This window comes from Ciona robusta, chromosome 5 (genome assembly GCF_009617815.1).
Source record: "Ciona robusta chromosome 5, ASM961781v2".
Classification (NCBI taxonomy): Eukaryota; Metazoa; Chordata; class Ascidiacea; order Phlebobranchia; family Cionidae; genus Ciona; species Ciona robusta.
The window spans coordinates 877,265-889,834 of record NC_143239.1 but is presented as its reverse complement, the minus strand read 5'-3'; the positions used below and the strand labels follow the sequence as shown (position 1 = coordinate 889,834).

Here is a 12,570-nt window from a genome sequence, read left to right as displayed (position 1 = left end):
TAGATTCTCGATAGTGTTTTCGCAGAGCGTGCTGTAAAGACGAAATTCGTTGTAGTGTTGGTCCAATGAAAACTGAACAACATCGGTATAATTAAAACGACAATCCAATTAAGCATTTGGCAAAGCATAAGCAGGTCAATTGAAAGAAACCGGAATTTAAGATTTGCAATTAACCTAATCAGCGCTGGCGTGCTTCGGAAGTGGAGGAAATCGGTTACTTTCTTTACGTCTGGTGTTGTTCGACCATAGTTAAGCGTGCCACGTTCGTAAGTAGTAAAGTTGTAGTAATATATTGGATATTACACTGTTTTATTACGTGACGTACATGGTATAGCATTATATATTGTTAACAACGCAGAATTGCATTGTTGTTGCGTATTTCTTGCAGTAATGCTGGCTTGCTGGTCCACAATGTGGAAGTAGGTATGATTGTAGAATAAAAAAGAGTCAGGTGTATTTTAACCAGACTAGTCCGCAATGCAGATTTCTTATTTTGTTTTAAAATTCGAAATAGAGTCATTTTTTAAGAACCGAGTCAGGTTTTTATTTTTCATTAAAATGATTTTATGTATCTCAGTTATTATACAGGTTTTAAAATCGGCGGTTAATTTTGATTTTTGTAAGAGTTAAATAAGCGATAATCGTATTCATAAACACACATGCCTTACCCGAGAGTGCCCGCCGGTTGCAATCACAGGAAAAAATGGCCAAATATTGGGATTATATTGACGTCAATATTTCTCTCCATTCGTGTGGCAAGAGCTTCGAACTACGCGAGCATGATTACCCAATTTTATTCTTGTAATGTTGCCAACGGTCTAGATCTAAATTTAACGACGTCAAGCGAAGTTTCTTTATACATCAGCAACAACCCCACAACTTACACACCAGACAAGACGTATTTAGGTAGGCTTACATGAAATTCAATAAACACACACTGCAATTAATAAAGTACCTATAAAATAAACCATATGTACAAATTATACCTACACAACTCTTTATTAATTTTTGCGTTTTCACGAAGGTTCACTGAGAAGTCAACATCCATTTAATTACGTTGTCATCACGGCCGTTGTTTCACCCAGCAGTTCCCTAGAATCAGATTCTCAGCATTGTAAGTTACATTTGTTAGCCATTTTGCTGTTTTTTTTTTACAAAAGTCATGTAATACAAAAATGGCATATAGCCCTATAAATAGATGGGCACGTAAATTAGAATATAAAGAAATTATTTCGAAATTACAGATTTTACAACTCGAAACCCTGCATGGCTTTAAACAATTTGCTGACAAAACTTTTTTTGTATAATATAAAAGTTAATATAAGTTTTCTGTTAGAATAACGTTTAATGTATGCCACAATATTTATCATCTGATCTAGATTTGAGCATCTTCATATTAACATAATAAAAAAAAATTATGTTCATATTTTAGTTTTTCGTTGGTATGCCTCTTTAAGTGTCCCAATTCCCCCCATCCCACGATATATTTACTTTAAATTGTGTTTTTTAGTCAAGAGAAGTAAGGTATTGAATTAACTAGTTACGAACTAGGATGTGCAAAAATAAATATATAGTAGGATGGGGGAAGATGGGACACTTTGTCAGACGCGACTTTTAATTTTTTACGGCCCCCATTAAATGACAATCAGAAAAATAATATTACAGGATTATTCGACAGTATTTCAACAACTTAATAAAGCGGGCGCCTAAGCCAATGAATAGGGGAATGATAACACTAATTCGTGGTGTCACATAAAAACCATCATGTGTTTTGAATTTGAAAATATTAGGCATTGTGTGCTTAAGTGTCCAATCTTCCCCAATCTATTATAACTAGGAACAAGAATAACTGTTCGATGAATAAAGATCCACACATAACTCCATTAACGTTTCCAGTTTCATGATGTTCGCTTCACAATTAAACATCCTCTCTATTTTATGTTCCGTTATATTTTCAACTAAAAGGAAGTTAAGAAAAAATACTGAAATTTGTGTTTCAGCTACATCAAGTCGCTGCATGCTTCTACACCAAGGAATCTCAATGCAAGCTATGAACACGACTACTTTTTATTGGGTAGCTCCACCTTCTGGAACTGGGTGCATAACCGTTATGTAAGTAACATTTGCGGATGTATGGGCGGCGTTTGAAATGAAGCACATCTTTGGACTAGTAAAGAATATTCATCTTATAAAACATTTGTTGACACAATTGTGGGTATTTAATTGCGAGTAGCACTATTGTATGTGTTCTGAGATCAATGACTCAAAATATTAGATTTCTATTGACACCAAAGAACACTCCACCTTTCTTTGGCGACACAAAGTACAAAAAAATACCCCACTGGAATTTCCCCTATGTTGAGAATGGAAGCAATTCTGTGTTAATAGTCCTTCGCAAACTCATCTGTGTTTTTTTGTGATCTATTATTAGCGTGAAAGCGTCCACTCCACAAGAAATCGTTCTTAACGATATTCCTGTTTTGCGGTTATGTGAAGATGGAATAAGTAACGAAGAAGAAAGTAAGTCTGTTATGTTTAACACTTGCTTAAAAGTATTGGCTTAACCAAAGATATTTTATTTAGCGGCCGTTTCAACTTCATTTATACTTCGTGAAAATTTCAATTTGGGATCTCTTTCGAATAACTGGTAAGCATAAATAATAAGTTAACGTCACAAACTGTTTTTATCACTATTACCTGTGACATAATAAACCTATAGGGCTACCATAAATCATCGGTGTATGAGAGGCCAGGTCTTATATAAAGAATTATATTCATCTACTTATGTTTGACACAAGGTTTAAAATACATGTTATACACAAAAAGGAATGTGTTTAATAATGTATGTGCAACCTGGATATATTATTTGTGTAATATGTAATCCGGCGCCGTGACAATGTGGTTAGCGCGCCTACCTGTAACCCAGAGGTAATGGGTTACAGGGCTCGTCACTGCCACCATTGTGGGCGTATGTGTCCTTTGGCAAGACACTTAGCGGCAATTGCTCCAACCCAGTGATCACTGATGGGTTGTCCAAATTGTTTGCCACACAAAAAAAAAAAATCTACAAAAAACAACATACTTGGGAACTCGTAAGTTGGCCTGAGGTGTATGAACAGCCGTGTTATAACGACTGTCGTTTTCCGGCTACGCGAGCATAAAGTTAGTTACATTCATTCATTCAATACCCAGAAGATGCAAGTTTAGAAGTTTGATGCTAAGACCATTGTATTGTGTGGGTGTCCTTTTGTAAACTGTTCAACAGCAAAATGGAAATTATAACAAGTCGCTTAAGTTATTAACATAAAAGAAAAAACAGAAAAAATCAAACACATATAAAACTGTATACGGCTGTCACTCAAGGATAAATAAGTAATAAATGTTTACTTTTCAACAGGAACACTGAACGTGTAGTTGACGTTACATTCAGCAACACATGTGGTGTTATATCAGATAATCCATCTGCTTTGTTTTGTAACAGTCATTCTAACACACTTGTTACTAAGCCATTGAATTTAACATCTGCTTCAACTCTAGAGTTCGCAGTGGGTGAGTAACTAAGATTTATTATTTAATTGCTGATTCAACCATATGATATATCTAATTTGGAAAAGCTGATCTTCTGTTTTATAATGATGTAGATTGTATTATAAATTATTGATTCATTTGCAATGCCATGAGATGCTGACAGGTTTATGACATGTCCATTCATGGGAACTTTTTATTTTTTATTAAAATATTAGTCAATAGATCTATGCCATCGATATTTACCTGTTAAACCTTAATGTTTTGGTCTCATAATGTTTTTGCTGTTAAACCTTAATGTTTTGGTCTCATAATGTTTTTGCTGTTAAACCCTAATGTTTTGGTGTCATATACTTATATATTTATTTCGAATCTTTTAGTTTAAACTACTGAAAACAAATTGATTTATGTCTGGTTATTTTTTACATTTAAAGTTTAAAGCCATACTACAAATAGCTAGGTATATTTTAACAAGTGTTATTTAATAATAATTATCATTCAGTTTGTAAAAGCTTTAGTATTGCAGTAAATTAACATTTTATTCGCATTTGTCAAGGAAGTGGAACATGTTCTCCAACACCAAACCAAATTATTGTATCATACAAAACACAATCCACTTCATCAAGATGGACAACTCTATACGTTGTTCTGTAAGTTACAAAACAATTCTGGAATAAATTGATACTATGTAAATCTTATTTCCTTTATTTGACCTAAATAGACGTTAAGTAAAACAAACATGGGTTGTATTAACTATCTACTTCTATAATTTTGTTAATGTGTGACCTTTTTTCACATGTAAGCAGTTGCTTTAATTTATGTCTAATCCATTAATTTACGAGTGCATTAATTTATATTCAGTTATAAATCTAATCCAACAGATCAGTTGAATCAAGTGGTCATGGTGTTGTACATGTGGCGATGATACCTACAGATGCAAAGCAGCCAAATGTAGAAATACAATTTTCAGAAGAAGTCACTTTTACAACTGATGAAAGTTGTTGGTGGTTGGATGATGTTGCGATCCTCAGTGAGCTGAATCGACCACAATATGTTCAAGATGACATGGATCCGGTTAATGACGATAACTGGTTGTTTTTACCTGGTGCAGACATCACTGTAAGTAAATTAAACTAAATGCTGCTTTTCACCCACAGCTACTGGGGCGCCTTGCATGAAATATTTTTTTATTGTCTATTATCTGAGTTAACATATAGTTCCAGAAAATGTGGTCTAAAAAATCCAATCCTGATTATAATGTTACATTCTTTTAGTTGCAGTTCTATTGATAAACACCTGTTTTAAAAAGTACAATATGTGGGGCTATGTTGACCTTTACAAATGAACTTGCCAGTAGGTGTAAGTTGTAAAATAATAGCTTTATAAACCACTGTTATAAAACCTTAAAATTTACTTTAAGTTTAGAAAAAAAGCTGGAAAGGAAATTATATATTCCCTTAACTCCCAGAATCTCTTTAACTAAGGATAATTATTTAAGTACAACTCCATATAAACAACCAACCATTATGATTTAGTCGAGATGTGGTCACAGTAACTCCATGATGTTTCCTGAACATGACTCCCCAACATCAGCAACAACAACAGATGTTGATTTATCTCACGGAGCCAACAAAGGGACTCCCATCATAAACATGATCCGAAGGTGATTCTTCATGCATTGATTTTAACCTCCAGCTATCACGGCACAATATTAAGACTTGTCTGGCACCATAGCACACTTGGTTAGCGCGCATGCCTCTAACTCTGAGGTAATGGGTCCAAGGTACGCCATTGCTACCATTGTGAGCATATGTGTTCTTGGGCAAGATACTAAATGGCAGTTGCTCCAAGCCAGTAGTCACTAATGGTTTGTCTAAGTTGTCAGCCATACAATATATAAAAACATCCACTCAGAAAGTTACACATGTGCTAACTCGTAAGTATAAAATAGAACACTCATGTTATAATGATTGTCATTTCCAACAACGCAAAACTAAAGCAAGCTACTTTTATTCATTGTATAAAAGAAAAATAAATTTGTGGTGAGGGCAGAGTTGGTTTTTAGCCCAAACCCACTAAAACACAGAAAGCACAACATATATTAAAGTTAGTTGTGAGACACTTTAAACCATGATTGTAATAAAATTATATATTAATTCATCATTGTTGAAGCTACGACCTTATAAACGTATCTCAATGTATTAGAAATTTCCTAAACACCCCCCAATCATCTGTTATATATAACCACTTAAAACAATGGAAATTGTTCATTACAGAGGTGGAACTATTATTAAGGGAGCTTGTGGTCACAACCCTAATGAGATGGTTCGTGTGTTTAATGGACCTGGTTCACGTAGTTACTGCACCAACACTGACGTTGATCTTACCTCAAAAGTTGCTGCAACGTTTTATCTTACTATAGGTATGTGTTTCGCTGCAGTTGGCTACAAGGCATAATAAAGCAATCTGTAATAGCTTGATGTCTCATGGGGTATGTGAAATATAATACTTGGTATAACTTTTAATGTTGCCCTGCCAATCGAAGATAAATAATTGACATTCATTCATTCTTACTTTATATTGAAATATAAATAAAGTATAATATAGGAGGAGGTAACTGCTCACGAAGTACTTCTCATTCCATGGATATCCAATATTTTTTTGTACAAAATGATGTAAGACACAACGTGAAACGTTTCCACTATGATGCATACCAGGTCAGTGGTTTATTTATAGCATAAAGCATATAGTATTATTTAAGCAGTGATAAAAAGTTATGGTTAAGCTTTCATAAAGTAGTTGTGATACAAAACTGAAAGCTCCTCCGCAAATTTACTTTTTGTCAAAATGTTGCGACGTTTCATTCAGGTCAACTTTATTAGAGAAACAGACCAACAAAACATTTCAAGGAGAGCAAAAATTTATGAAAATGCCTGACAGGAATTATTCATGCAGTTTTAATATATAGCTACCACTTTTTTTTATTGAACACTTTAACAAAATTTCAACAAATTTAGAATTTTAATGATTGAGTGAGCATCATGCGTTTGAAACTTTCCATGATTAGACACATTCTAGATAAAAATATTTTGCTAAAAATCACAGAAAACCAAATAAAACGGTATTTATTCAGAACTGTCGAAAAGTTGTTGTCCCGATTCCTCGTCGTGCTCGAACTCCAGGAACAAATATTTGTTTCAGTCAAGAGGATCATGGTGGGAGGGATGTTAATGTGTGGGGAGTGGACTCATTCACACTCGTTGATAAACAGATTGTTAATCATTACTTCATGCAGTTCTCTATTAACTTAGCTTGTGGTCATGCTCATACATCAAGGTATGGTGTTTAACGGTAATGCCTTGTTTTGTAAAAAAACACGAATGCATTTGATGTCTAAATGCATAAATTACACTGATGTCTTGCAAGATCAGTTTTGTATGTAAAAGTTTTGCATCCATGTTTCTTATAATTTTGACAGTTTTGGGGATTGAAATTGCCATTTAGTATAGGGTGCATTAGTTGCAAATAGTTGCAAACAAAAAGTTTTTTTTGCAAGGGTAGGTGATTTTGTACATTGTTTATTTATAGTCTGTCCATTTTGACCTGACACTTTACTTTTATTGGTCTTTTTTATTTTTTTATAAAACTTTAAAATACCATTAATTTTGTTTTGTTTACCAAGTTATAAAAAAAATGTGAATGAATGAATGAATGAATGTAACTTACTTTATCCTCGCGTGGCCGGAAAACGACAGTCGTTATAACACGGGTGTGCACCTCGCGCCAGCTTACGAGTTACCAAGTATGTTACTTTGTGGGTGATTATTTTTTTTTGGATTTTTTTTTTTCATTTTTATATGGCTGATAATTTGTACAACCCATTAGTGACCACTGGGTTGGAGCAATTGTCGTTAAGTGTCTTGCCCACGGACACATACGCCCACAATGGTAGCAGCGACGAGCCTTGAACCCATTACCTCTGGGTTAGAGGCAGGCGCGCTAACCACTACGCCACGGCGCCGGACGATGTAACAGCTCACTTGTTATAGGACGATGTAACAGCTCACTTGTTATAAGTAAAGTCTAAAATATATATATTTTATTTAAAAATAAAAACTTTAAAGCATATTTTATGGTTTGAGTAGTCGGTGTTTCTATGATTCTGGTGTTTACAATGTATCGTATTTACAGTGTTGAAGTCCAGTACTCTACAGACCATGGACGTACCTGGCTTTTGCTACAAAATGAATGCTTGCCTGGTTCTTGTCCTGGTCATTTTTGGTCGCAGAACACTGTGTATGATAGTGATGCATATTCAAGGTATTTGTTCCTACTATTCAATGTGATTATGTGATATTCTATTTCAAAATCCTTTTATATTATTCTTTTAAACAAATTACTTTGTATATGTAATTAAGAAAAGCTTGTCTAAATTTCTTTTTTTAACTTATATTGATTAGTTTTTAACTGCTTTATCAATAGTTAGTTGTTTACATTACATCAATGCTAGTAAATAGTAATACAAAGCAAACAAAAATTAAGTCAAACTAACGGTGTACCAATTTATAATTTGGCTGGATTCTCTGTGAGTTATGGACTGGTGATGTTGGGTATTGGCAAAATATCAATCAATTTGGCGCCACTGTAATTGGGTTTTCTTTCCTGCGTTTTACTTTATTACTTTTTTAAACTTCACTTTGTATACTCTGTAATGATGGAACAAGAATCATTTAACAATATAAGTGCTAGATCATGGCCAGATTTAAGTTACATATCATATTTATAGTTTGAACTACTAAATGTATAGAACAGTTATGGCTATAGTGCAAAATAAACCAATTATAAACCAAGACAAATGAAATATTAATAGCTGGAGAAGAGTTACAATCCCACTTCCTGAATCCGCATTGACTACTGCTACGAGGTTTCGATGGTTGGAACAAAGATCGAATGTGACATCACAATGGGCGATTGATGATGTTTATGTCGGATCTGATCGAACTTGTCCTTTATTATGCAGTAACAATGGCTTTTGTACTTTGAATGGATGCAGGTAAAGAATATAAACCTTGATTAATAAAATATCATCGTTTAAAACTTTATTTTCAACTTTTTTTCCTCCAAATTTTTAGCAGTCAGTATTAAGTGAAATTGTAAGGAGGAGTAACTAATATTATTTGTCCTTGTGTGAAGGGGCATTGACAGTCTTAACTTGTTTTTTTTTTATAAACTTTAATCTCGCTTAAGAGTTATCATGTATTCAATTTATTTGGTAATGGTATTTTTATTTTGGGCCCTGTACACAATGGTGGAAGCGATCAGCCTCGAACCTGGTTCATGTTGTTTATATCCAGGCACTTTAACCTCTGTGCTACTAAGTTGTAATATTTCAATATTTTCTTTATTCAGGTGTGATGAAGGATATACAGGTCATGCTTGTAGAATCCCTTTACGAAGGTTACCTCAATTCTTATCGGAAAACTTCAATTTGGGAATTTGGAATCATACTTTATTTGAACCAGTATGTTGTGTTAAAAATATTTGTTTAAAATATGATTTGCGCAAACGCCTACAACTATAATAGTAGCAAACATGATTAAAAGAATGTATCTTGCTTTATCCTTGTGTGGCTGGAAAACAACATTTGTTACAGTTTACATAAAGCAATGGTTCTATGCACTTACTGCCCGCACATGGATATTATCTGTGTGTTAATGTAGCACCCAGAGCATTTAGTTAAATATTTGACATCTATTGTTTAAAAAAAGTAAAGCAAAAATAGTGTTACTTCTGATTATGAAAACCTTATGCTGTAAAACTGGTCTGCTTTCCAAAATATAATGGTTTAATGTTTGAATGTTTATTTTAAAGGCTGATGGAGGTGAGGTTGGATTTCACTGTGGAATCATCAGCTCTGGAAAAGCTCTTGTGTTTGATGGCGAAGGAAAGAGAATGCTGATGACAAAACCTCTTAACACAACTAGTCTAAAGTAAGAAACATGACCTTTTGTATAATAAGTGTCGCATTTTTAGTTTTTTCTGTTACCACGTTGTTGGCAAATATTTCTATGTTAATAATTTTTTTTTTCAAGAAATATTGTAGCTCAGAAAACAAAATAATATGTCATTACTGTTACTATTCTTGCATAAACTTTATATTGTTAACAATTTCTTATATAAACCAGATACATGCAATTCACCATACTTCTTGGTCGCTATTCAACCACTGGAACTTGTCAACCACCAAGTAGAGAAGGAGAAGGAATCGTTGTTCAATATTCTGTGGATGGTGGTGTTATGTGGAAGCTGTTGGAACATATTTCACCCCAAAACATTGGAAGACCGAGGTAAAATGTTTTGTGAGATAGCACAACATATAGTCCGGCGCCGTGGTATAGTGGTTAGCGCATCTGCCTGTAACCCAGAGGTAATGGGTTCAAGGCTCGACGCTGCCATCGTTGTGGGTGTATGTGTCCTTGGGCAAGACACTTAACGGCAATTGCTCCAACCCAGTGGTCACTAAAGGGTTGTCTAAATTATCATCCATACAATCTGCAACTTAAGTATGTCTAGGTCTGATTTATTGATCAACATATATGTCTGCTCAGAAAATACCGAAAATAAAGCATTTATGTTATAAAAGTCGATTGTCATTATATTGTATCACCAATATAACTTATTTGCCCTCCTGTACAGGGTCAACTCAGACTTATAAAATGTGTGAACAATCAACCTGTTAATGACCTTTAGGTTGGAGCAATTACTGTTAAATGTCTTGCCCTAATACACTTACATACTTTAACAATAACACCAACTGGTATATATGTAATATTTTAAATTAAAAAATAATTGTATGAACAGAATCGTCAGCATCACTTTACCAGAAGATGCGAGAAACCACGGTGTGCAGTTTATGTGGTTGCAATCAGAGCAACCATCCAACACTGCAGTGTGGGCACTTGATGATATTCTCATTACATCTACTTTGTTTCGAACAGCCTACAGTACATCAGTCAATTTTCACATGGGCAAAATTCGTAACTTCTGTGGGAGAGAACATGTTTTAGTGTAAGTTGGTTTTTCATTCATTTTATGAAACATATATCACTGAACTTCTTTTTACTTGTCTGGCAAAGCAGCTCAGAATTATAACCATGGTGTCTAATTAAGTATTATATATGGTGACTTTATACATACCATGCTCACTTTTGAGGTACCAACTACAATTATGTATCTTTGTGAGTTATTTTTTGTCTAAAACAAGCCATTGGTGACCATTAGGTTAGTGTGATTGGGTGTATTCTGCATGCATATAAAAGCCTGCAATGCTAACAGCATTTAGTTTAAAATTATGTCCTATGGTCGCATGGGCACTGTAACCACTATGTTATGGTACCATTCAATACAAACTTGATTCAAAATTATACTGTGTAATTAAACAGCAATTAAATCTCTGACAAGTATGATAAATGATGCCACTGTTTTGTATCGAATGTTTCTTAATCCACAGATTTCCAAAGTTAGAAGAACCGCATGATGGTGAAATACGTTTTGCTGAAACACAAACTTTTCAAATCAGCCAAGGTTACATTTTACAAGCAGAGTTGGTCATGGGGTGTGGGTCTAATGTTTCCAGGAAAGCAAATGAGATAGATGATGATACGACTCACTTGGAACTTCAATATTCAACAAATCATGGAAGAACTTGGAACAGACTTGCTCAAGTTTGTTATTTTTATGTTTGTTTAAACGGCAAATGGAATTTGGTTCTGTTATATTTTACTTGCTTAATCGTATGAAAATTCAAAATTTAAGTTGGGCTTGGTGTTAGCTTCTGTTACCCTTTTGTACAAAAAAATATAAATTTTACTAGGTATAACTGTAGGTAACAATACTTTCGCAAAATATATAGTTTATTCATGTGTTGAATAACAATCCTCATATAAACCATAAACAATTTACTGCCACACTAAACAGTTTATTTGACTTATCCATGTATTTTGCAACTTTAGGCAAAATTTAAAAGTTTTTTGAAATTACTTTTTTTTAAACTTTGTTGTTTTCATACAGCTGTGTACACCTGGTGGAAAGTGTGGTCCTTATTTTCACCAAAACTCTGTACTATATGCAAGTGAATATAGAAAGTGGGTGAGGACCATTGGCCCATTACCACAACACACATGGTAAGTTGCTATAGAAAAATTAAAAATATATTTCATAATTGACTCCATCAGTGCATTTAACTCTTGTTTGCTCAACAACTTATATTGTCATTTTCTTTCTATGTTGCTAAAACCAGTACAGGAAATTCGTTTTAGTAGCGTTTTACTATTTTTTCCTAACAGTCAGTATTGCATAAATAAACATACAAAAGCCAAAATTTAAAAAATGCTGTGATTTCTCTGTTTATATTATGTTTGCTGGGTGTTGATGTTTTTAAAAATAAAAAGTGCGTAAAATTGCCAAAAAATTTTAAATAAATTTTTGGGAGGTTTACAGAGAAAAAAATAGCTTAATTTTTATTTAAATTTAATCCAGGTCAAATTCAACACGAATTCGTATTTTGCAATCTGACATGTTAAACAACAATAAAGAATGGGCGGTGGATAATGTTTATATGGGTCCAGGGTGTCCAAACTTCTGCCATAATCATGGTCTGTGTCGTAACGGTCAATGCATGTAAGTTATGTTTTTATTTATTCTGGTTATGTGTTATTTTATTAGGTATAGTATTACTTGCTATTGATTAGCACGACTGCCTGTAACCATTAGGTAATGGGTTCAAGGCTCGTCGCTGCTGTCATTCTGGGCTTATGTGTCCTTGGGCAAGACACTTAACAGCAATTGCTCCAACCCAGTGGTCACTAATGGGTTGTCCAAATTATCAGCCATACATAAAACAAATGGAAAAATCCCCAAAAAATCCCCCACAAAATAACATAACTTGTAAGCTGGCATGAGATGTATGAAACAGAACACCTATGTTTTAATGACTGTCATTTTCCGGCCACGCGAAGATGAAGTAAGTTACATTTACATCCATTC

General features: G+C 34.0%; 1 protein-coding gene across 3 annotated transcripts in view; it reads left to right on the top strand.

The window, feature by feature from the left end:
- The first annotated feature begins 549 nt into the window (after nucleotides 1-549).
- Nucleotides 550-12,570, top strand: part of LOC149735312 (reelin-like) — a 38,228-nt gene continuing 26,207 nt past the window's right edge. For all 3 annotated transcript variants that reach the window (XM_089878862.1, XM_089878861.1, XM_089878860.1), the window contains exons 1-21: nucleotides 550-906; nucleotides 1,025-1,114; nucleotides 2,001-2,112; nucleotides 2,432-2,520; nucleotides 2,584-2,647; nucleotides 3,398-3,549; nucleotides 4,082-4,175; nucleotides 4,407-4,644; nucleotides 5,061-5,188; nucleotides 5,802-5,947; nucleotides 6,133-6,242; nucleotides 6,659-6,861; nucleotides 7,717-7,845; nucleotides 8,396-8,578; nucleotides 8,935-9,046; nucleotides 9,397-9,515; nucleotides 9,711-9,872; nucleotides 10,387-10,593; nucleotides 11,036-11,249; nucleotides 11,596-11,708; nucleotides 12,064-12,204. In XM_089878862.1, coding sequence (XP_089734988.1) covers nucleotides 660-906; nucleotides 1,025-1,114; nucleotides 2,001-2,112; nucleotides 2,432-2,520; nucleotides 2,584-2,647; nucleotides 3,398-3,549; nucleotides 4,082-4,175; nucleotides 4,407-4,644; nucleotides 5,061-5,188; nucleotides 5,802-5,947; nucleotides 6,133-6,242; nucleotides 6,659-6,861; nucleotides 7,717-7,845; nucleotides 8,396-8,578; nucleotides 8,935-9,046; nucleotides 9,397-9,515; nucleotides 9,711-9,872; nucleotides 10,387-10,593; nucleotides 11,036-11,249; nucleotides 11,596-11,708; nucleotides 12,064-12,204 — 3,053 coding nt within the window. In that variant the 5' untranslated portion in view covers nucleotides 550-659. The remainder of the gene's footprint in view (nucleotides 907-1,024; nucleotides 1,115-2,000; nucleotides 2,113-2,431; nucleotides 2,521-2,583; nucleotides 2,648-3,397; nucleotides 3,550-4,081; nucleotides 4,176-4,406; nucleotides 4,645-5,060; nucleotides 5,189-5,801; nucleotides 5,948-6,132; nucleotides 6,243-6,658; nucleotides 6,862-7,716; nucleotides 7,846-8,395; nucleotides 8,579-8,934; nucleotides 9,047-9,396; nucleotides 9,516-9,710; nucleotides 9,873-10,386; nucleotides 10,594-11,035; nucleotides 11,250-11,595; nucleotides 11,709-12,063; nucleotides 12,205-12,570) is intronic.